The 25,841-nt window shown below is 38.6% G+C and overlaps 1 protein-coding gene and 1 pseudogene across 1 annotated transcript; both read right to left on the bottom strand.

Moving 5' to 3' along the window:
• Nucleotides 1-1,986: 1,986 nt before the first annotated feature.
• Nucleotides 1,987-11,030, bottom strand: LOC112513415. Its single transcript, XM_025119670.1, has 2 exons — nt 10,646-11,030; nt 1,987-2,882 (listed from the first exon to the last, which is right to left on the bottom strand). Exon 1 carries the CDS (start codon nt 11,011-11,013, stop codon nt 10,741-10,743), a length of 273 nt encoding a protein of 90 aa, XP_024975438.1. The 5' UTR covers nt 11,014-11,030; the 3' UTR covers nt 1,987-2,882; nt 10,646-10,740.
• A 1,673-nt stretch (nt 11,031-12,703) lies between these two features.
• Nucleotides 12,704-25,841, bottom strand: part of LOC112512861 — a 16,440-nt pseudogene continuing 3,302 nt past the window's right edge.

Below are 25,841 nucleotides of genomic sequence, written 5' to 3'. Positions count from 1 at the left end.
TACGCTCAATCCCCAATCCATCCCCCATTCCATTCAGATCCCCTCTATCTCCCTCTCCATTCTCGCCTCTCTCCCCATTCACGATTTCTCCTTTCTCTCACACGGAGGAGGCAACAACAACAATTGCCTCGCCAGTCACTCCAGGTTTCTCCCCCTCACCGATTTCATCAATTCAAACAGGGTCGTTATTTGGTATTTCATGATTTGGGTTTGGTATTCCTAAAAAATCTTCGTCGATTCAAACAGGCTTGATGTTTCTTTTATTTTCGGGTTTGGTATTTCACGATTCAAACTCCATTGTTGATGTTTCAAAGTCCATATGAATACTATCATTATGAAGCACCAAATCAGGTTTAAAATTTGTACCATAGTGTGAAGTTCAGGACGAAGTTCAAATGTCCATCAATCTATTGCATGCAAATTGTTCGATATGTAATGTCCGAAAGAAGTTCAACAATTGCATCACATATGCTCAAAGACAAGTTGTAGACTTGGTATTAGAAGTGGTACCACAACAAAAGTCAAGTTTGTGATGAGGACGGAGCAACAAGAGTTACCAAGTTGGTTGTTTCCTCTATGTTTCCGTTCAATTCCCATTCATATATTAGTCGTTCTTATCATCAAATTATGGGTGTCGAGCTCCGACCTATGTTTGTTCCCACCGTTGTCCCTCCCATTTATCGATCAATTTCTCATTTATGTAAAAGTTGCAAAGTCAGGAAGATGCCAAGGATGTGCGCACTATAAAAACTTCATTGTTGCTTAAGCTTCAAAGTCTATATGCCACAACTTGCTAGTTTTTTAAACTTAACTTTGTGATGTTACACAAAGAACCAGCTTGTTCCTTCAAAGTCTACATGTCTTTGCTATTGAATAATGATGCTCCCCAAGGCTTATATGCCACACCTTCTTCCTTCAAAGTTTAAATGCTTCAAATTCGAACATATTGTGTTTGAACTTCCATTTCGTGGGATGTTTTGTTATGTCAAAACTTGAACAACTATTGTTATATTTGCTTAAATTGATATGATATTATGTATCGGCTTGGACCATTAATTATTTTCTACTTTTCAATTAGAAATTTCATTTATAACTTTTGGCAAGTGTTAATTTTTATTCAATCTTCAAGATTGGAGGTAAAATGTCATTGGGACTTTTGATCTAGAACAGTCTCCAAACAATCATTTTCTATTTGACACTAAAGCATATAAAGTCTCTTAACCATTCTAACTACTTAATAATGTCGCACTAAATCATCTTGTATTTAGCAAACAACCCCTTAGCTAATCTCTTTTTACCTCGGTTATATCTATCGATTATATGTTTGTTATACTAACATTTCTTTCTCAACGGTTTGTAAAATACCGGTTAACTTACCATCTTTGTCTTTAAATGTTGAAACGGGTGATACATTTGCAAAAAGATCCATCAAATCATCACTAAAATGAATTTGTTGGATATCATCAATTCGTATGCAAAAAGATCTATCAAATCATCAATTGAATGAATTCGATGAATATCATTGATTCATTTGCAAAAAGAATCCATCATATCATCACTTGAACGACATTGTTAGGCATCATGCACGTAAAATATACTTGGTAAAATACGTTTTCCAACTCATACAAAGACTTGTCTACGCATACTATTCAAAACACCCTCTTCTTGTATGTACTGAATTATTGATCTATGGTCTTCATAAATCACTTGTACCTAGTGACTTAATGAGGTTTATCTAGTAAGTATGCAGAAAGCCAAGTTTTTTTTTTTTTTTGCCAAACTTATCCCTCCCAATTCAAGAACATGCTCATCCATCCACGGAAAAACCCTCCCAAACAAAAACATTTCCAATCTATAGAACAGATTAGTCTACACAAACGACTTTATCCATATATGACTAAATGAAAAACCAACCAAACACCATAAAATTATTAAAAATACATAATTTTCAATAGAACTTAATATATACACATGTACAAAAAGAGTTTCACAACAATTGCTCTCAACGAAAATCAAATATCAGACCACCTAACAAAATATTAAGATAATAAAAATAAGAACTTTCGGTAGAGAAATTTACAAAACATTTTTAGAAAAACATTGACGAAGTGTGTACAACTGTTAATAGTTTTTATCTGTCAATAAATATTTTTTATAAAATAAATTACTAAATACTTACTAATATAAAAATATAAATGGGGCAGGGAGGCTTGCCTCTTTTTCTTTACGTCGCCCCCTCACTGTACATTAATCTTAATTGACCGCTCCATGCACCCCTATATTTTTTCGAAAATGTTCATCGAAGCCGCTTTTCTAACGGACTGGGCAGGCCGAGTCTACTGCAGCATCATGCCCATGAAACAGTGTAGAGAAGACCCCCTCCGAGTACACCCGGGGGCAGGGGTGGCCCTAGAGCTGGGAGAAGAGGGCGGTGGCCCAAGGCAACACAGTCCAACAGTCAAATAAAGTTTAGTAGGCTCATTATTTGATTTTTTTCTAAATTTGTACAAGAGTCCCACTCGGTTTCAAACCTCTTAAAAATATGTGTTATATGTTTCTTGGATTAGGGGCTTTTTTTACTCTCCACCCAGGGCATCCAAAAAACCGGGCGGGGGTGATGGGATGGGGGCTGAGCCGTACGTTCAGATTGTTGGAAGATGGAAATAATCATAAATATAATGCCAATTTAGTAAAGACATTGGGAATTGAAGGAAAGAAAGCAAGAACAGCGGTCATACAACAGACATCTTTACCTCATTTATGTCATTCGTGGATGATAGATGATTTTTAGGACATCAGCGATAGGCTCCAACTTCAAACAATTTCAACAGAATTGGCACGCAAAAGTTTTTCAATGAGTAGCCACGAAATTTGTTGTTGCACTGCAAAACCATGTTATAAGGCCGCTTTTATCAGCAACAGCAACAGCAACAGCAACAGCAACAGCAACAGCAACAGCAACAGGTCCATCAAAAGAAACCATACGAAAAGAGCCCAATATATTGGGGGTAGGGGACTATAAGCAGGCCTGACCTCTACCCCTAGAGAGTAGAGCAACTGTTTCTATTAAGACCCCGGGCTTACAACAAATAAACCATACCGAAAAAGAGCCCAATATATCCCACCCGGGGGTGGGGGTGGGGGTGGGGATTGTACATAGACCTGACCTCTACCTAACTAGCCCATAGAGTAGATTGACTGTTTCCATGAAGACCCTCAGCTTGCAAAAAGATAATCAAAGCCGATGTGCAAGGAAAATAAACAAGGTAATAACATGCCAAGAGTCTGAGTCTGCACACAATTTCCCCCTTGCCATGGGGCAAGATTACACACTTTTTGATTGTTGGATGCAAAAAGAACACAAAATAAGGAGAGCATGTAAGACTTTTCACTTTTACATCGATATGGTTTTATATATGTTAACAATATATCCATAGAAGTGCGTATTATGTCCCTGGCTTGAAGCACAACCTGCTAAGTGTAGGGCCGCTACTACAAAAGGGGTATGAACTACAATTCAAAGGTGAGTCTTGTGATGTTAAGGATCAATATGGAGGCCTAAGGGGACGTTTACCAAAAGCTTCCTCGGGTAAGTGAACACCAAGTCACATTACCTTATCAATGAATATGGAGAGAACCAAAATTCTTACCTGGTAAGAGCGAGACAAGGACCAAGAGTCTTACCCGATAAGTGAGGGCGACGACTCTTACTACGGTAAGAGCTTACCTGGTAAATTGTTGCATATGATACCGTTTTGGTGGACTAAAATCTTACCTGGTAAGTAAATCTTAGTATTAAATTTTACCGGTAAGCACTTACCGGATAAGTGTTTGGTAAACGGCCCTTAATAGGGAAAATCAACATGACAGGAAACAAAATGTTCCCTATAGGTTTTAAAGAGGACAATTTCTTTCTTTCCACCTATCTAAAAAACAAAATTCCCTGTTATGGCACCATAGATTTGGTCATGCAAATCTTGGGTACCTAAGCTATAGGCAAAGACATAACTTAGTGAAGGGAATGCCTGCCATAAACAAGATTGATGAGATATGTGAAAGTTGCATGGTTGGAAAGCAAGCAAGAGAATCATTCCCACAAGAAGGAGCATGGAGAGCCACAAAATCTCTTGAGCTTGTCCACACAGATGTGTGTGGACCCATGAAAACTCTTTCCATAGGTGGAAACAGGTACATACTCACTTTTATTGATGACTTTAGTAGGAAATTGTGGGTATATTTTCTAAAAAAAATCTGAAGTCTTTGACTATTTCAAAAACTTTAAAGCAAATGTTGAAAGCAAAGTGGTAATCTGATCAAATCTCTTAGATCAAACGGGGTTGGGGAATACAACTTTGGCACTCTGCTTACTTTATTGATTTTTTGAAGGAAAATGGCATTCACCATCAACTAACAACTAGATATACCCCCCAGCAGAATGGGGTAGCAGAAAGGCTTAATAGAACCTTAATTGAGAAGCTAAAAGCATGTTAAGAGGCAAGAACTTGGACCATTCCTTTTGGGCAGAAGATGTGGCTTGTGCTTGTTATTTGTTGAATAGAACTACTATAAAAGGTCTATCCAACATAACACCACAGGAAGCATGGAGTTGCTACAAGCCAACTGTAGGCCATCTAAGAACTTTTGGATGCATAGCCTATGTGCACATACCTTAACAAAAAAGGACCAAACTAGATGATAAGTCTGAAAAAACTATATTCATAGGATATAGTGACAAGTCCAAAGCCTATAAACTTTATAATCCCATCACTAGGAAAACCATCATAAGCAGGGATGTCATCTTTGAAGAGGGGAAAGGATGGAATGATCCATCAAACCAAGCTATCAACACTACACAGATTCTGGAAGAAGATCAATTTCAAAAGGATGAAGGTACATAACAGATTGACCATGATTCACACAATCAAGATACCCCTAACATGCCTCAAAACACAGAAAACTCAAATTCCCTTAAAATCTTCACTGAAAGTCCTCCTAAAAGAGGATACAAGAGTCTGAGGGACATCTACAATATCCAAGAAGCTTGGATTTCAATGATGCTGTAGATTTTGTTTTATTTTCTGATGCAGACCCTGTGACATTTAAGGAAGCCTACCAAGATGCAAAATGGAGAGATGCCATGAATAAGGAGATAGAATCCATCATGAAGAATAATATTTGGGAATTAGTCAGTCTCCTAAATGGACATAAATCCATTGGAGTTAGTCAGCCGAATTGAAAATTATTTTGTTACAAACGACTTCAACAAATGTTCATGGGGACATACTCTTTTCACTCAAAAGGTTGAAGGTATGATTCTCATGATATGCATATATGTAAATGACTTAGGGGCTGTTTACTTGCGGCTTAATTAGGCTTATTGGTCTATCTGGCTTATTCGCACAGCTCGTTTGGGTTGTTTACTTAGGGCTTATTCGCACAGAACATGGCTTAATCGCACAGATAGAAATGGTGTGTTGTCCTCATTCAGCCACAAAAATGACACCCCTTCCCCTTATTTAAAGCATGGCCTCCTTCCCAAATGAGACACCCCATCATCAACCTCTTTATGATTTTTTGTTTTGATGTTCAAATAATTAATATTGGGGGATAAATCGGTCATTTATGTTATTCAGACTGTTGGTTCAGATAAAAAAAGTAAACAAAAACACCCATTTATCTAGACAGACAAATTTATACATACAAGACTTAATAAAAAATTTGGTAAACAGTCCCTTAGTATTTACAGGCAACTCACAAAAGCTAATAAAAGACTTCACGGAAAGTATGAAGAATGAATTTGAGATGACTGATATGGGCCTTCTACATTATTTTTTGGGAATTGAAGTAAAGCAAGATGAGGAAGGTATCAAAACATCTCAGCAAAGGTATGCTCAAAATCTTTTGGATAAATTCAATTTGGGACAGCTACTCCTATCATTCCTATGGAATTTGGACTCAAATTACATAAAGATGATGAGGAAGAGTTTATAGATGCCAATATATATAGAAGCATGGTGGGCAGTCTGATGTACCTGACTGCCACGAGACCAGACATTGTTTTTTCAGTCAGTATCATAAGTAGGTACATGGAAGTACCTAAAAGAAGCCACTGGGAAGCAAGGAAGAGGATCCTCAAATATGTCAAAGGAACTTTGGATCATGGCATCGTGTATTCAAGGATGGAAAACTTCAAACTAACTGGATACAGTGATAGTGACTATGGTGGTAGCATGGACAATGGGAGGAATACTGCTGGCTATGTGTTCCATCTGGTGTTCCATCTGGGAAGTGGAGCAGTGTCTTGGCAGACAAAGAAGCAAAGTGTGGTAGCTTTGTCTTCAACTGAAGCAAAGTACATGTCCCTATCTGTTGCAGGTTGTCAACTGTTATAACCGGGTTCCAGACAACGTCGGTTAAGGTAACCTTTATGTGAATATATGTGAAATACGTGATGACATGCATGTTATTTAATTAAATGCATGGATAGTATGCGTATATGTGAAAAAGGTGATACTGTGCATGCATACGTAGATGTTCACATGTGTGTGCACATAAATTGAATTACATGTTGATTGGATAAAATGCTTAACCGGTTTAGTAATATTTTATTTGAGAAGGAGGGTGACCTTCATGGTTAAGAAAGAGTAGATTTTAAAATATTAAAACCCACTGCCCAAAGAGTTTTATATGAATAAATCTACCACCGCCTTTGTTAAGGAGGTATAAAAAGAAGATTAAGAGATAAGATCCTATCTTATCTTACTTTTGGAGGAATTTTGAGAGAAAAAGAGTGTGTGGCGGTGGAAATTGTTCTTGAGAAGATCTAGTGTTCAAAAGGGATTAAGGAAATCGGTGTTTATTGAAAGAAACTGCAGTGCGTTTAAATCTTCAAGTTTGTGCTTAGTAAGGTGAGTCTTTGATACTAAGACCTTATATGATGTTATTTAAACTGTTGGGTTTTGATAGTTTGATATTTGGGAAAAGATTGGTAAAACTGTTTTCTAACAGTTTATAAATACGTGTTTATGATCTTAGATTTGGAAACTGTTTTGGAAAGATAAAGAAGATTTGGCTTCTTAAAAACAGTTTATGGATGATATCCTATTTTAAGGATTTAAAGGAGATTTCGAGTTTGGAAATGATGTCGAAAAGAGCTGGTTGTTCTCTTATGTTTCAAAGTTTTAAGACAAAACTGTTTTGAAACCATTATTGGTTAAAAACTATAGAGGATATTCCTTCAAGACGGTTGTGACTTTGGTCTGTCTTCGTTTGGGATTAATCTATAGATTTTGTGGATAAAACTATGGAGGTTGTTTCATCAAGACGGTTGTGACTTCGGTCTGTCTTCGTTTGGAACTAATCCATAGATTTTGATAAAGAAATAAGGGTGGCATATCAAGGAGAGGTGTACCATGGGATAAGGGTGACATATCAAACAGAGGTGTACCTTCGGTTATAAGGATCGCATATCAAGGAGAGGTGTACCTTTGGATATAAGGGTGGCATTTGTGTGTGGAATTATTATAACTCTTTCTATTATGTCTCTTGAGACTACAATAGATTTGAGTTCTTACTTCTTTGTAATTTGAGGACTCGGAGATGTTGTTCTTATTAGAAATGATAGTATTGATTTTATTGAGAAGGGGAAAACTTGGCCTATGGCCAATGGTTTTGGATAAACTCTGTTTTGGAACAAGTGTTTTCTTTAAGAGGAACCAGAGAGGCTCTGGTTGTTCCTTGAAAGGAACTAGAGGGGCTCTAGTTGGTCCTCATAGTAGAACCAGAGGGTTCTGGATGATGATTTGAGATTTATACAAGTGTTTTACTAAAGTTTTAGTTAAACCAGAGGCTTTGTATCTATTAGATAAGAGCTCTATGTCAAAATTTATACTTTAAAAGAATTTTCAAAGATTTTACACTTAGAAACTTTTCATACAAACAAAGACAGACCAGAGGGGCTCTGGTTGGCCTACGCGTTGAACCAGAAGGCCTCTAGTTGGTCTTGCATTTTGAGCCAGAAGCTCTGGCTAGTAGAACCAGAGCTCTGGTTATACAAGATCCATTTAAAACGTGTTTTTGTACTTGGGAAAACTATTTTATTATCTATGGTGTTGGTCTATACACGTTTTGGGGATTTTACTTAAGTAAGAGATTCTGGTTGGCCTAACCAGAAGCTTTGGTAGAGGAACCAGCGGAGCTCTGGTCCTGCTATCTTTTGAAATATTTTCTAAGTCTGGTATTTAAAACCAGAGATTCGATGGACGCAGGCAGAATGTGGATTTATACTTCTTTATGAGAAATAACTTATTTGAATAATGTTTTGGTGGTTATCACCCTGCAATTACATGGAAAAAAGGGATCTCACTAGACCTTTAGGTCTAACCCTCATTTTGTGTTTTCAAATATGTGTTGCAGGAAATGCAGAATATAATGATAGCAAGGGAAAGGGGAAAATGTGAATTGTTTCCCTATAGGCTTAGCTATATGAAGATCAATGGATGTATTTTGATATTAGGATGATATGTAGTACAAGAGCATGTATTTTGGAATTTTTGGATTGTGTAATTTGTAATTTAGTTCTTGTACTTTGGACCTTTGTGGGATTGAACACGTATTCTCTGTATGAATTATATGTTGTATGCAATGTGAGTTTCAGGGGTGTTACATCAACCCTTTGGCTTAGAGCCATTTTAGAAGAATTGGAACATATCCAGAAGGAGCCAACAACAATATTCTGTGACAATCGATCTGTTATTGCTCTTACTAAGAATCATGTATTCCATGGTAAGAGCAAGCATATCAGGATCAAATTCCATTTCATAAGAGAATTGGTATCAAATGGGGAAGTCAGGATTGAGTTTTGTGGTTCCACATATTGGAAACTTCACGATTATCAAGAAAAAACTTGGGTGCCAAACCATTCCTAGCTTAAGGGGGTGTGTTAAAATACTAAGCTAGTTATGGTTAGTTGACCGTTAATATCGTTGGCCGTTGGTAGTTAAGTTAGTTAATTGTCAGTTAGTTATTTTGGAAAGGTGTGACAGTTATTTAACTGTCATTCCTGCTCATTTAGGGTCACGTCTGTTGGTCAAGAGGTGTGTCCCTTGGCGGTGTATATATGTTTGTCTTTGGTGTCATGTAATAGTTTGATCGTCATGAAATAAAAGAAAACAGTTTGTGTGTTCTGTTAAATCCAACATCCTCTACCCCAGAGGGTAAGGAGACTGTTACCAGGAAGACCCCCGGCTTGCAAAAAATGTGTGTGAAAAAGAAAGCTTGCCTGAAAAGGCTAAACAACTAGGAAAAAAAGGAGAAAGAAAGGAAGACTAAGACTAGAAACGGAACTAGAAATTTCTCCAAAAAAAGGGATCTTTGGAGAGCTTCTACAAGACTCCCTAGAAGGTAATAAAACCTCTGCTTCTACAAGTAGCTTTGACGCCCAAAAGTACATAGATGCTAGTTTCACTTCAAAATAGTTGGGTAATTGTTGTATCTCATGAATCCTTAAGAGATATGGGCTAAATTCTAGACACAAGACATTGTGTGATGTATATGTGAAGTAGTAAAAGTCCTGCAGAACCCTAAAAGGTCAGTGGTGTTGGCTTCAAGCTTCGAGCATCAAAGAACAAACATTGGTTTGATATAAAGTCAATCCGGAGTTCTTCACGAAAACGACCTCTCTACCCTTGGAGGTAGAGGTAAGGTCTAAGTACAACCTATCCTCCCCAAACCCTACTTCCAGGTAGGATAAATTGGGTTTGTTTGCTTTGGATTAGGCAAGGCAGAGATCTAAGGGAAGAGGTAAGGTCTGCGCAGATCCTACCCTTCCCAGACCCTGCTTCCAGTGTGATACACTGGGTTCGTTTGGTTTAGTTTATACACGGCAGAGATCGCAGGTAGATTCAGCAACTCTCCGGACATTATTAATGATATTTCATCATTCATGAGTTTGATTTTCTCCATATTACTCTTAATTTTGATTTCCAAATCATGTTAGTCAAGGTTGCACAAAGGATGATATCACGATCTCGATTATGATCTCTAGATTTTAAGCATGATTTCAACTTTCAAGTTCGATTTGGTTAACATTCATGAAAAACAACATGCACAATTGCACACACATTAACATGTCTGAAACAGACTTCCACACTTTGCACTGTAACTTCCATTCTTGCTCCCCCTTTGCAGCTTTTGAAACTTTGATATAATTATTCTAAAGGCCTCTAGAAACCTAAGACTAATTAACAAGCATAAACACATATTAGAAAACAAACTCAAAACCAGTTAATCCATCATCAAATTCTTAAAAGCTTCTTTTGATCCTTGGAGAAGAGCATTTAACATTGTTGAATGTGATTATTCGGTGCAAACTTAGAACATTACATACACATAAGCTCTAGTATTTATATCATTTCATCGTAGATTCTTTAACATAAAAGAAGAGAGAAACGTCATGTACTTGTCTTCATCTTAACTATCTCGATTAATATATATGGTTATAATTTAGAAGACTACATCAAAGATATTATGAACTCAATATGATTATAGCATAGAAATTAGGGCAAGATGCATATAGGACTGCCATCAATTGATATACAGAAGGTTGATATAAGTAATGATGAAACGGAGGGCAGAGAATACTTACAAATACGCCACAAAACCAATGAAAATTCTCCTTCCTCTTCCCTCAACCGGCATGAATCAATGACAGCGAAAGTTGGGAATTAGGGTTTTAAAACATTAAGATGGATCTTGATGACACGAGATGCAGGTGGCAAGGGAGATCTGGGCTTGTTGGCATTGAGATCGCTTGAGGGCGGTTCCTTTATTGCCACAAAGGGTGCGTACGGCGGCTGATTCCTCAGGGCAGATGAAGGAAATCATGCATTCAGCAAGTGAACGGTTCAAGTGGCGGCAGGCGGCGTCACGAGGTGGACCGTTAGGGACACGGCGGTGGCACTGCAGCAACGCCTGGTAAACCCGATCACACTCCGCCGGCACCTCACCTGACATGTTTCGTGTTGCTCTCAGTGGAAACAAGCTACATTTTGGATGATTTGGGGAAATAACGTATCATAATGCAATGAATCAGCCGTTTATCTAAAAGCTTTAACGGTTTATAAAAAAGATATGGTGTTTGGATTGCTTATAAAAATAACTTATTGATTTATTTTGGTGTAGTATCGGTAATAAGTATTTTTTAGTGTTTGGATAAACAACTTATACCGATGCCAAATCGGTAATAAGAAGTTTTTAAAGAAGTTAAACTCTGTTGACTTATAATAAGTTGATAAGTGTTTTTGTAGAAAAGCATAACTTGTTTCAAATAAGCAATCCCAAACACCCCCTTATTCAATGACAGTGAGAAAAGGACCAATAGTGTTGTTTAGTGCTTACCAGGTAAATTGTTGTATATAATAAGTTTTTATCGACTAAATTTTTATCCAGTAAGTAAGTGGTAGAGTTAAATTTTACTGTTAAGCGAGTAAATGTTTAGTAAATGACACCTAAGTTTTAAAATGTGTTTTCCCATGAATGTAATAAAGTTTAAAAAAAATTATTGTGATTCATTTTGGTAGGTAATCGGTTGATTTTGTAACATTTAATAAAATAGATATCAAGTTTGTAATTCATTTCATTGGAAGTCTTTCATAATGTGCATCAACGTTCAATGACGAATCTGGAAACTTAGGTGACTGGGACTCTAGGGGTATAACAAGATTTGAAACCGAATAACTCATCCAACCCAAAACGGTTTCGGGTTATTCGGTTTGCAGATTAAAAGGTTTGGTTAGACGAATAAGGTAAATTTCGATTATTTTTTTACCATATCGGTTAATCAAATACCAAATTCTACTATTGTTTAATTTATATAATGTCCTTCTACATGAATTTGTTTGAACATATATAAAATTAACATCAGCTGAATTGATTTATCTTTTAAACTAAAGAACAAGAAATTGAGATATTTAACAAAATCAACCAAAGTATTATTTTAGTATGATAATGATTGCAAGAACTAGCGGAAACAATATACGAAAGAACAACTGTCAATCGAGGGAGTGGAGGATTTTATCAAAATGGACTGGACCACTAAGAAAACCGTTGAAAATGAATGAGGAAACTAGGACATAAGAGTGAAAAAAAATTCTAGAGTGTTTTTAAAAAAATTGACATTTGAGTGGGGGCCTTTCCCCCACCTTTCTCAACGTAAGTTCGCCACTAAGATGTATATGATGATTTATCCCCATTATAATTATAATTATACTAGTTGTGTACCTGTACAATACGGCGGAAGCCATGAAATTTAACAATTTTGAAGCTTCAGTGGTTTTGTGAGAGGATATTTTAACGATGATATAACTTACACTTGGTCTTTACATATTAATACAATTTGAATAAATAAGAGTTATGGTTCCAATTACAATCTATCAATGAAAAAAATTGTGTGACAATTTAAAATCCAATATATTTAAACGACTCCACATGTGTTTCTCAATCTCGATAGTTAACGGTCTTAATATCGTTGCTTTAGAAAAAAAACCAATATTCATCATATGCCTTTCTTGGAGATATATGACAAACTTTATTTATTCACAACCTTGATGCCTACCCATTTTGATTTCATCATCATGAAAACTATCTTTTTACGCAAATATACAACCACCGATACATTAAGAACACTTCACACCTAGCAGAAGTTGTAATGCAGCCATTGCAAACGATTTAAAACACTATTAAACCTTCCTTGTACAACAATTAATATAGGGTGTCAATGCTAGGAAAATGGTACATTATTTGTCATTGTCAACATAACAACCATGGGATGAGATGGATCTAAAGATCAATTTTTCTTGCAAAATACCATGAATGCATTGCAAGACTACCAAAAGACATAATGTTAGCTAGAGATGATAACCCATGAATCATCCCAACCTTCTTGTTCATTGGTGCTAGCTTCGGGTTCACCTTCTCCAACTTCTTCTCCAATGTTCGACTTCCTCTCCACCTTGTGCCTTTGCTTCATCATCTATAACCACAAATACATCAACATTAGATGCCACAATTAACCTATGTTCAAGTAAGCCCATTATCCTAACGATCTAAATTCAATAAATCTTTTACAAATCCCACAACATGAACTAATTATTTTGCCAAAATCAAACATACAAGGCAGATTTCCTTCAAGAGACTCTGTTCCAATTTCCAAATGCAATTATCACATTAAACTGCAGATAAGTAATCACATTTGGATTCCAAGCATTGAGAAACTAAAGAAATAAAGAACCATCAGACTATAAAGGCCAATGGCTTAACTTGTTCCCACTATCCTATTTGTTGCTTAGAAAGAATGTAGAAATTAGGACTATATGCAACTTAATGAGGGTCTTTAAGAGTAAAAACACAAAGGTAACTTGTGTTGATCATATCTCTTAGTGATTTGATGATAATCCCTTTTCACTTATACGTTGTATTTATGTTTCTGTCTTTTCAGTTCCAGCGATCATCATTGAGTCTGTTCAGTGATCGCTGAAGAACTTGTATTGTAATTCAATCAGTGACATCAATAATTCAAGAAGAACACTCACACCAAAGAATCTTCAGCTAATGTCGAAGACTGAAACTGAAGATTAGAGATTGGCGAGTACGTGATCTGAAGCGGTACTCAGTGATTACAAGTCTGTCTACATATATGTGAAGACTGCTCAAGCCTCAACGAATACTAAAGAGACCTCCAGGTTATTCCAACATTCAGCGATCAAATGGAAGTTTGCTTAGCACGATTGTTGTTGTCTTGTCCTTATGCACACAAAGAACAAAACCATACCCTTACTAATAGTTAGTACGGTACGTAGCCGACTAGTCGACTCTATTGCCCCACCAACTTTAGGTAAGGATGTCTGTTCATGAATAGTCCTTTTTGTACTACTTACTATAGCAAAGTACAAGCATTCCTCTTAAGGCTTGGCACGTACTCTAACCCTACCATATTGCATTAAATGAACATTTAATGCATTGGGTATAAATAGAAGTGTTTCTTCTCCATGCAGAATGCACGCAACTCACTCTCATAACCTAATTCTTACTTTGAGCATTCTATCTTGAGTAAAAGAACTTTTCTTTACATCATTTCTTTTCTCATTTGCTAAGATTCTGTGTGTAACCAAAGATTGTTTATATAGGTTTTCTTACCTTATCTTTCCGCAACTTGTAAAATTTGTATTGATCTTTTCTATCAATATATATTTTAAATTTGAAAATATTGTGTTTGTATTCACCCCCCCCTTCTACAAACTGTTTTACTTACCTTGTAGACCCTCAAAGGACTAACAAGTGGTATCAGAGCAGTGTTGTCTCTTTTCTAAGTTGTTTAATTGTTTTTCTGTATTAGTTTATCTCCTTCTCTAGATAACTTTATTGCTTTTAAATGGATTTGCAAATTACAAACACACACACACAAAAGATAATGACTCTCTTGCCAAACCTCCCCGGTTCGTCCGTGACAACTTTAGTCTATGGAAGAACCGGATGTCCCTCTTTCTTGAAGGTATGGATCTTAAAATTTCACATTACATAGAAAATGGACCATATGTACCTTTTTCTATTGCTCCGGCTGTTCCAGCAACAGCTACGACTGCCGCGATTCCTGAACGACAGATTCTAAAGCTTCCTCATCAGTAGAGTGATGAAGACAAGAAGAAAATAGCTATAGACACTCGCGCTAGGTCTATAATAGATATGTCTCTTTCTGGCAAGATTTATCACTCTGTGATGAAGCTCAAAACTTCTAAATCCAAGTGGGACACACTTTGTGTTCAATATGAAGGAACCGCTCAAGTTCAAGAAACTAGAAAGATCAATTAGTAAGGCAGTACGAAAGCTTTCTCTGTCGAAAGTCTGAAACGTTGTCTGAAATACATCAATGTTTTAATTGTCTCCTTATTGATCTAAGGGCTGTAGGCAGGGAATATTCCAATTCTGAAACTTTAACTAAGTTTATGGAATGTCTTCCTGAGTCTTGGGACACCTTTTCCATATGTCTTAAGATATCCAATGACATGTACACTCTTTCTCTCTCTACTCTCTACGGAATTCTGCTTAACCATGAGCAATCTCGTCAACTGAAGAGAAATCTAGTCAAAGATTCCAGAGAAATGAAAAGCTCTTTTTTAGCTTTGATCTCTAAAGCTTCTTCAACTGAAACCCCTTCTACCCCCTTTATTTCTTCTCTTCCTCCTGTTGTTGTTACAGAGATAGACTCTTCTATCTATGAGGATATTTCAAAATCTGATCTAGCAGATTTTGATGAATCCCTGGCCCTCTTGACTAAATTTTCCAGGAGGTTCGCCAGCAAAAGTAACTACCGTAGATCTCCTCAGCTACCCATCAGGGAAAAGCCAAAGTCTGAAAGAATAGACAAGGCTTCAGCTGTCTGCTACAATTGTCACCAGTCTGGACATTTTGCAGGTGAATGCAGATCGAAGAAAGTTGCGATGCCATCTTCCAAAACCGCATCCTCCTTCAGGACTAAGGATGAAAAGTACTTAAAACTGAAGGAGAAGTACATGAAGGTGAAGAACAACCAGCGAAAGGCTAAGGGCCTTGTCGCTGAAGAGCATGACTGGGCTGACTCATCCGATGAACCATCTTTTGACGAGGAAGATACAAACCCTATCTTTGCTTGATGGCCAAAGATGCAGATGAAGATTCTTCCGAAGCATCTACTTCTTCTGAGCCATCTACCTCTTCTACTACTCAGGTATGTTTCCTGAATGCACCATCTTCTTCTTCTACCCTATCCGCACTAGATACATTGACGGTTGATCTTTACAATGCCCTCAATGGCAAATCTAAAACAGAAATGCTTAATGTTGATCGTCAAGAACAATTGAAGATTTTCCATTCTAAGATCAAAGAGCTGACCTTTGTTGAAGAAAATCTTAAGGATCAGGTCATTGTAAACCAAGCCATCACCGTTGAATGCGAAAAGGCTATCGCTGAGCGTGAGCGAGCAATCGCTGAACTTAAGGCTAAGAAAGCTACCACTGAAGGGCGGTGTAAAGCTTCTCTCAAAGCCTCTGAGATCATCAACGCTCATATCCCCGCCAAGATAACGACTGGTCTAGGATTTTCCTATGACCAGGAAGAATGTGCTACAGATAGGTCCATGCTTAAATTTGGCACCTTCATCTCTTCTATTCCTAACACTTCTTCCTCTCACTCTTCTTTTACTAAGAGTCATCTTGAAGGAACTCCTTCCAGTTCTGGTTGCAAAGACAAAGGTAAATCCATTGTCATAGCACCCCTTCCTAAGAAGTCAAACAAGTCTAATAGATCAAGGTCTATATCTTCAGCTTGTAGAGCTTCTTCTTCTTCTTCAGGGACTAGGAAATCTGAACCCTCTCAGAAATCCAAGTCTCAGCTCAAGGTGAACTTTTCACCTAAGGAATCCAAAGCCTCAAAGGTTCCTCCTAGAACCGATGAAAAGGGAATCCTTGGAGCTGGTCCCTCTTCTAATCTGATACTTCCTGGCCCTAAATCTATCTTTAGCTTTAGAAAGTGCAAACACTGTGGTGAGAAAACACATATTGCCAGCAAGTGTCCTTCAGCTGCCAAGGCTGGTTCACCAGCTAAGGGCAAGAAAGTAGCCAAGGCTGAGAAATCAACCAAGGAGAAATCATCCACTAAGGCTGCAAAAGCAACCAAAGTGAAGCAAACCGCTGGAGCCTCTTCTTCAGGCTCAGCGAAGACAACTTCTGCTGACAAGTCTTCAGTATCAGACGTTGTAGTTCCTACCACTGAAGCCACTTCAAGACTTCCACGGAAACTACTTTAGTAGTGTTAGAGGTTGTTCCTCTCTCCACTCAAACCTCTTCAGGTTTAGTGATGCCATCTACTGATGCTGATTCTACAGCACCAATGGATGATGCCTCTAACAAAGCTGGACCCCAATAGAATTCTTAAATTGCTTCCTTGTGCAGGACGTCAAAGGTATATGGTATCTTGATAGCGGATGTTTAAGACATATGACTGGAGACAAATCCCTGCTAACTCATTTCAAGGAAGAAAGAGGACCTTCCGTAACCTTTGGAGGTAACGGAAGAGGATATACCAGAGGTTTTGGTATATTAACCAATGGCGTAACAATGTTCAAACGTGTTGCATATGTTGAAGGATTGAAGCACAATCTTCTTAGCATCAGTCAGCTGTGTGATAAAGACTACATAGTAAGATTCTCGAAGAATTCATTTCACTTTCTTGACAAAGATGATAAGGTTACCTTAACCGGTTCTCGCCTAGAGAATGTATATATCATCAATATGATTCCTCTCTCACTGAGAACAACTGCTTCTTCTCTAAAGCCTCGTCAGACATTAACTGGCTATGGCACAAACGGCTGTCTCATCTCAACTTCAAGACACTCAGCGAGCTGTCAAGAAATGATCTTGTCACTGGTCTTCCTCAACATTCTTTTGCAAAGGAATCTCTTTGCTCAGCTTATGAAAAAGGAAAACAGACAAGAGCTAGCTTTAAGTCTAACCAAATCTCCTTAGTGACTGCACCTCTTCAGCTATTGCATATGAATCTCTTTGGTCCACCCAACGTGCAATCCTTAGCTGGAAAGAAGTTTACACTTGTCATTGTTGATGAGTATGCCAGGTACACTTGGGTCTTCTTTCTCAGATCCAAAGATGAAGCACCTGAAGAAATCATTTCGTTTATCAAGAAAATAGAAGTACTCAACAACGTCAAGGTACGATCTATTAGAAGTGACCATGGCACTGAATTCAAAAACGGTACTATGGATAACTTCTTTGAGGACAAGAGAATCTCTCACAATTTTTCTTTAGTGAGGACTCCTCAGCAGAATGGGGTCGCTGAAAGAGGAAATCGAACAATCATTGAGGTTGCTCGATCAATGCTCAACGAATCCCATCTCCCTACTCAATTCTGGGCTGAACCTGTCAACACCGCTTGTTTCACTCAAAATCTATCGCTGATCGTAAAAAGATTCAAGAATACAACCTATGAACTTTTTCATGGAAGATAACCTTCTATAAATTTTTTTCATATATTTGGTTGTACTTGTTACATTCTCAACAATCGCGACCAACTTGGAAAGTTCGATCCCAAAGCTGATGAAGGAATCTTTTTTGGATATTCTTCAGTGTCCAAAGTCTTTAGAGTATTCAACAAACGAAGACAGGCGATAGAAGAATCTATTCATGTCACCTTTGACGAATCTCAATCAGCTAATTCAAAACCATCTTAAATGATGAAGATGAATTAGAAAACTGGATGTTCTCTCACTATGGACAACCTGAAGCTTCTTACAGTGCTCCTCTCAACACTGAATCTCCTGAAGCTGAAGATGATCCACTCACATTCCAGTTACAGCTAGTCACTCCAACACATCTTCTTCAAAGATCGCTGTCGTGCCCATTAGCTATGTTCCTCCTTCTACTTCAAACACTGATCAATCAGTGAATGAAATGCCTTCAATATCTAAACTCGTTTCAGTCGCTGAATCTGAGGCTCCTTTCACGATAGTTCCTATTGCTGAAGATACTGCAGCTGAAGCCTCATCTTCTGTTCCTGAACTCACTTACTCAGATGAAATTTCTCTACCGGCTCAGCGATGGACAAAAGACTATCCAATTCAAGAGGAGCTCATTGAGTTTGATAGGAACAAAGTCTGGTACCTTGTTCCACGTCCATCTGACAAATCAGTGATAGGCACCAAATGGGTTTATCGCAATAAGTTGGATGAAGATGGTGTGGTTACCCGTAACAAGGCTCGACTTGTTGCTCATGGTTATAGACAAGAAGAAGGGATCGACTATGATGAGACCTTCGTACCAGTGGCTAGACTTGAAGCAATTCGACTATTTCTAGCCTTTGCTGCCCATAGAGACTTCAAAGTCTACCAAATGGATGTAAAGAGCTCTTTCCTAAATGGGAAACTTCAAGAGGAAGTTTATGTTGAACAACCTCCAGGGTTTCTTGAACCTAAGTATCCAAACCATGTCTACAGGTTGGATAAAGCTCTTTATGGGTTAAAACAGGCTCTTCGTGCCTGGTATGATACCCTTTCCTCATTTCTCATCTCTGAGAAATTCTCTCGTGGAAAGATTGACCAGACCTTATTTCTTAGGAAAGTTAAGGGTCACATCATTCTAGTCCAAATTTATGTCGATGATATTATATTTGGTTTCACTAATCCCTCTTTATGTTTTCGGTTCACTGATCGCACGAAGAAAGAATATTAGATGAGCATGATGGGAGAACTAACATTCTTTTTAGGTCTCCAGATCAAACAATCAGATAAAGGTATCTTTATCAATCAAAGTAAGTATGTTCGTGACATGCTGAAGAAGTTTGATCTATCCAACAATTCATCTATGGAGACTCCAATGGCTCCTCCACTCTCTCTCAACAAGGATCCAAATGGAAAGCCTGTAAATGTTACTGTTTATAGAGGAATGATCGGCTCCCTGCTGTAACTAACAGCTAGTCGACCCGATATCGTGTACTCCACATGCTTATGTGCAAGATATCAAGCTGAACCAAAGGAATCCCATCTGATTGATATCAAACGCATATTTAGATATCTTTAGGGAACTCCTTACATGGGTCTTTGGTACCCTAAAGGTTCAGGTTTTGACCTAATCGGTTATTCAGATAGTGATTTTGCAGGTTGCAAATTGATAGGAAAAACACCACTGGAGGCTGTCAGCTTCTAGGTGGAAAGTTGGTGAGCTGGACAAGCAAAAAGCAAAACTCAGTGTCCACATCAACAACTGAAGCTGAATACGTAGCCGCTGGTAGTTGTTGTGCCCAAATTCTTTGGATGAAAAACCAGCTGATGGACTACGATCTTCAGTTTTCAAAGGTTCCTATCTATTATGATAGCACTACTGCTATTGCAATTGCAAACAACCCTGTACTTCACTCCAAGACCAAACATATTGAGATCCGATATCATTTTATTAGAGATCATGTTATGAATGGTGATATTGAACTTCACTTTGTTCCAACTGAGTATCAACTCTCTGACCTTTTCACCAAGCCTCTTGATGAGACAAGGTTCAACATCTTGATCAACAAATTGGGGATGTTAAACACTGAAGACTAATCTTCAGGTATTAAACATCACTTAGTAAGTGAAATGATTCAGTGCTCTATTTCTAACACTGAACTTTTGAATAAATATATCTATTCTCTCTAAGGTATGATTACTCTTCTCTTTTCTTCGACTTAAAACCTTCACTGAAGTTTTTCTTCTTCAGTGACTAAAGTTTTAAAAGTTGGTTTCATTGATCTCCTTATCACTGAACATATATAAGTATATCTTTATACTTATTCTCTTAAAAATAAAAAATGATCATTGAACCTTTTCGATTAGTGTTTCAAATGTTTTTAAATGCCAGTTTAAGTGATTCTCTTATCACTGACACTGATGTCTTAAAACCCTCACTGAAGTCTTTCATCTTCGTTCTTTTAAAAACCCTTCATTTTTAAAAGAAAATAGTTAATGAACCGTCTTAATAACGACATTCTCTATTTCCTATGCGCAACGCTTTGAGACGCGCAAAAAGGTACCGTCATTACGCTACTTCATTTAATGTCATCCAATCATGGATGAGAACGTGCCATTTTCCATCATGGCCACTTTCCCCAACCATTGTCTTTTCACTCTCTCATATTCCTTCTCTCTCTCTCCTCCTACTTATAAATATGAGACTTCTTTTCCATTTTTCTCTTTACGCTTTCAAAATTCTTAGACGAACCTCTGCAAGAATTTTTCCATAGCAAGAACTCTCTTAAATCTTCAAGAATCTCTCGACCTTACTATCTAAATCCTTAAGGTCAATATCTCTTTTCTTTATCTTCTTCTTCTAAGAAATTTGTCTAATCTGTTTAAGAAACTTGTTCTCTTAAAACATTAAACAACAAAGATTATTTAAGCAACTCTTACTTGGTTATAATCTTATTTCAGTATACACATTCTACTTGAAAAACCCTAATCTTCTTTAAGGATTTTTCAAAAGAAGTTTTTATTGAATCAAAAACTTTTCTATATTCTTCTCCAAAACAATCTTGGTTTTACTGACAACCTGTTTTATCTTATTATTAAAAACAAATGGCAGCCAAGAACGTTAACTTTTCTCTTGACGAGGTATCCTTCATGGCCAACAACCACATTGCCTTGTTGGATATTCCCTCTTCAAAGATGGACTACCAAGAAGCGGCCGACTTCCTCAAACAGTCGTTGCTAGGCTTCGCACTCAACCATGAACCCATCATGGTGAAAGAACTTCTCCAGCAGTTCTGGTTCACTACTGAGGTCGTCGATGTCGAGGTCAAGCCTGGAAGACAAGTTGAACAGGTCAACTTCACATTCAACCACATGGAAGTGAAGTTTGGCATGAACACCTTGAGGACAGCTCTTCGCCTTCCCAAAGGCCCCTACGACAGCGAACTCATAACGGCCGAGATCATTGAGTGTCTCGATGCCATTGGCTATCAATGGCCAATGAAGAAGGACTCAAATGCTCCCATGAAGTCCTTGTCAAAGATCGAGAAGAACAGGATATCAGCTGTCTGGCAGTACATGTTCTCTCACTTCATCCAGTGCATGGGTGGAAAGACTGGAGGTCAGGACCAGGTCTTTAGGATCGCCTTGACCATAGGCATATCTGCGATTCAGCATCGCAATATAAATTATGTTGCGGTCATTTTTGATGACCTGGTGCTCAAGCTGAACAAGCGCCATCAAGAAACGGTGGTGCCTTACACCAGGTTCCTTTCGATGGTCTTTGCGAAGATCTTTGGAGATCATTACTCCACGGAAGGTAACCTCCAGGTTTCCAAGCTTGGATCCAGGATTTTGGATCATAAGCTGAGAAACAGTGATGTGGCACTAACTTCTATTGTGTCCATCACTACATCTTCTCAGGTGGTCAGGACAAGGGTAAACCCCCCGAGTCTAGCCCATCCACCAAAACCTCTTCAAAACGACCCTCTCAACCAACTCTTGGTTCTTCTTAGAGAGCCAAGAAGGCCAAAAAGGGGATAGCCACGTCTCTAGCTGTAGCCTCTCGACAGGTTTCAGCTATTGAAACTAGCCTTAACCCCAAGGCATCTTTAGCTAACCCTCCTAGCTCTTCAGTGATTCCTCCCATCACTGTCGTATCGGTTGCACCTACCCCAACCGCCTCAGTGACCCAAATCACTGAAGGTGTGAATATCAGCGCCGCCACCGCTGAACACCCACGTCTCTTCTCAATCATTTTCTCTTCTCCTCCTTCTTTGGTCTTTACACGTGTCGATGATCTATTAACGATTGTCCTCCCTGATACTGAGACACACACCACTAGACCTAAGGGTGCTCCTCTCGATGCTCCTCAGCATACAGATGACCATCCTTTCGAGGACATCTTTGCTCACACCAGTGACAATCCTTTCGATGTCATTGATGGCCCCTCAGGTATTCCATCTTCCTACCCCTTCATTTCTACTAACCTCGAGCCCTTTATTGCTCACACTTCCTCTCTTGCAAGTCCTTCTTCTATGCATCAGCCAGATGCTGAAGAAGAGGAAGATGACGGGGGCGAGAAAGAAGTTGGAGAGGATGAAGAGATTGATGATGACTATGATATGGCATCTGACATCAAACTCCTCCTCCCCGCTCTTGATTCCTTTCTTTCCAGGGTAACTGAAGTTCACCAAGAGATGCCCTGCAAGGCTGAAACTGATGTGAACCTCTCAGCTCTCCAAGTGGATGTTCAAGAAGTTCAGAGTCACCTCTTGACTCTCCAAGAAGCTGTTCGAGCCAACACTGACGCCATTGCTGTTCTCTCAGTAGGGCTGATGATGCTCATGCTCTCGCCATTCAGCAGACCGGACTTTTTCAGTAGATCCTAGATGCTGTCCGTCAACCAGCTCCAATGATCCCACCTTCTTTCTCTGCCGATGATCGCGCTCAGCTTAATGAGACGCGTGAGGCAACGACAACTCTAGCAAGTGCTTTGTCAAGGCTAGAGGATATGATGGTTCTCCAGCATCAATGCTTGGATGAACTCTCTGGCTTATACTCTTAAGTCTTAGCCAAAGAGGGGGATATGAGGTCCAACGCTGCTAGACCATTTGATGCTGCTGCTGCTCCTGATCCTGCTGCTGCTGCTCCAGCATCTGTTGTAGTTGAAGCTGAAGCTGAAGCTCCTAGAGCTGAAGCGGTTGCTGCTTCTGTAATCTCGACCACTGAAACTGTTACAGCTGAGGTAGTTGATGCCATCCCTAGGGATGATGCTCCTTCCATCACCGTTGCTGGTGATGATGATGATGAAGATGATGAATCTACCATCCCAGACTCCGGAAGTGACCTACATGGTGACGATGACGATGATGATGAAGATGAATTTACCATCAAGTATCAGAAGCTAACAACCACCACCAAGGGAGTCACCCTCAGGGATTCTGCATCCTAGGGGGAGCAAAGGGAAGGAGAGTCTGCTCCATCAAAGAACCAGGACCCCAATTCGAAAGGCAAAGTGGTCGCTGAAGAAGGGAAGCTGAAGGTATTGTTTAATATCCCTCAACAACCCTTATTTGAAGATTCTACCTCTTAGGTAGTAATCACTTCAAAATATCAACTTCGAATTCCATCAACCACCTGCGGTCGACTGGAGTGGGTCCCTGAAAACCCTGTCTCCAGTGCTCGCATCGACTAGCAGATGACTCAGCTAAAGGAGTCACTCGACCAGACTAGAGTAAAAATTCATGTTCGTACCTCTAGTGGTGGTGAGTTCGACTTCCTTTCTGAAGCTGAAAGACTCGAGGCATTACGGGCTGAAGAAGAGCTAGAGCTTCAAAAGAAGCAAACTGAAAACAGCTTAAAGCTGACCAAGTCACTAGCTGCGAAGATTCTCCCCAAGAGAAAGTCCAAGAAGGTGAATGTTGTCCAAGCCCAGGCTAAACTTTTTTCCATTGTAGAAGCTGAGCATGAGAAGAACCTGAAGCTGGTGGAAAAGGACAAGCGATGGAGCGAAGCAAAGCTGAAGAAGAGAGTCAGTCCCCGCCCGGTTATCAGCGTCAGCATCAGCGGACGTTCAAAAGACGGTGGAACACTGGTCTCAATGCTCATCACCAGGGACAATCTCGATGCCATCACCGAGTACCCTTCCTACCTTGGACGATATGGATACAACAAATGGATGGAGATCAGCCAAGCCATTCAGCGATCCAACTCAAGACATAAGGTGATTATCGAGGATACCATCAATGATCTCATCAAATGGATGCCCAGGTATGTCGTAGTCCCTGACAGACCCTCTCTAAAGAAAGGTGGGAAGAAGAAACTCAAGCTCTCTGATCCTAATGATGGACCATTCCTAAGGAACGAACATGAAACAAGGTTCTCCTTAGATGAAGTCCTGAAGGGTCATCAGAGYAYAGRCAHTTCTATGCTGAATCTTGACTTGCCAGATAAGGGTCCCTATACAACCAGTGCTGTGCATTTTAAACCTGAGTTAGGAGTTATATTCCTTGACCATGAAGGTGAAGTCAGATTTCAGAGAATGTCAGAGCTACATCTATATGCAATGGGTCATTTGGTGTACCTCTTGCTCTGGATAGATGATAGCATGCCTGGAAAAGTCGTGGATCTGAAGATACAAAGGGAATGCATACGCCGAAGAAACCTTGGTGAAGATGTACCTAGATACATAGATCTAAGTGTTCTAGAATAGTTTCTCTTTGTAATAACATTTCACTTTTCCTTGTAAATCTATCGTACTATGTCTACTTTCAGTGATTAAATCTTCTAGTCTGTAAGCATTAGACATGTACTGAACTACTTGTAATATTACCAATGATAATAAAATGAGTATTTCATGTACTTCACTGAAAAAGATCCCTGAAAAAAGTAATAGGGACACAAGTCTATGAGTTCTAGTCTTATTTTTTACATTCACTGACAATCTATAAGTCAGTGAATAAACTTTCAGTTTCAGTTTCCAGACTTGTAATTTTCTCTTAGATATAACTTAAGGAAAATTCTCAAGCAAAGACTGATTCACTGAAAAAGATCCCAAAATAGTAAAAAAGAACATGTACTTTATATGTAACTTTTTCTTACTGTTTTTTGATAAGACAACTTTCTTTATGTCGTTTTGTTATCATCAAATAGGTGAGTGTTAGCATCAAATTGATCCTAATAATTATCTCAAAAAGTTTTATTAAGCAATCGGGGCTAAGAATGGAACATCTGAAGATGCTGTTGTGCCAAAACGTCTAAGTCTGGAAGAAGACCCGCCTCTGTGCTAAATTGACCAAGTATGGACGAACAGAGCCTCTGTAAGAAGAACCAGAGCCTCTGTGAGAAGAACCAGAGCCTCTGTGAAGACACTTGAACTAGAGCCTCTGTAAGAGACACCAGAGCCTCTGTAAGAGACACCAGAGCCTCTGGTTGTATTGACCAGAGCCTCTGGAGGACCAAAGCATCTCTGGTCGGTCTATCCTCTGGTCCTTTAGACGAAAATATTTAGAATCCTATTCTGGATAAGGCTAATCCTATTTTGGATAATGTTTATCTTATTCAGATTATCATGGATTTCTGCCTATATAAGTAGTGTTTCAGGTAGAGAAAAATATATATAAGAACAAATAGAAAATTTATTGTAAACACATAGATTCAGATACATCTCATGAGAGTCGATTAGGGTTTTTGAGAGTTTGTAATTTTCAATTCAATAAAGAAAGCGCCGTCGATTTCTATTTCATCTTTTTCTTCTACAAATTTCTCTTGAATTTCCTTATTAAATTGTTCTATTGTCAGA

Source organism: Cynara cardunculus (assembly GCF_001531365.2).
Source record: "Cynara cardunculus var. scolymus isolate 2C chromosome LG 5, CcrdV1, whole genome shotgun sequence".
Lineage (NCBI taxonomy): Eukaryota > Viridiplantae > Streptophyta > Magnoliopsida > Asterales > Asteraceae > Cynara > Cynara cardunculus.
Note: the sequence above shows the minus strand (reverse complement) of the source record. Positions and strands in the feature narration are given on the sequence as shown.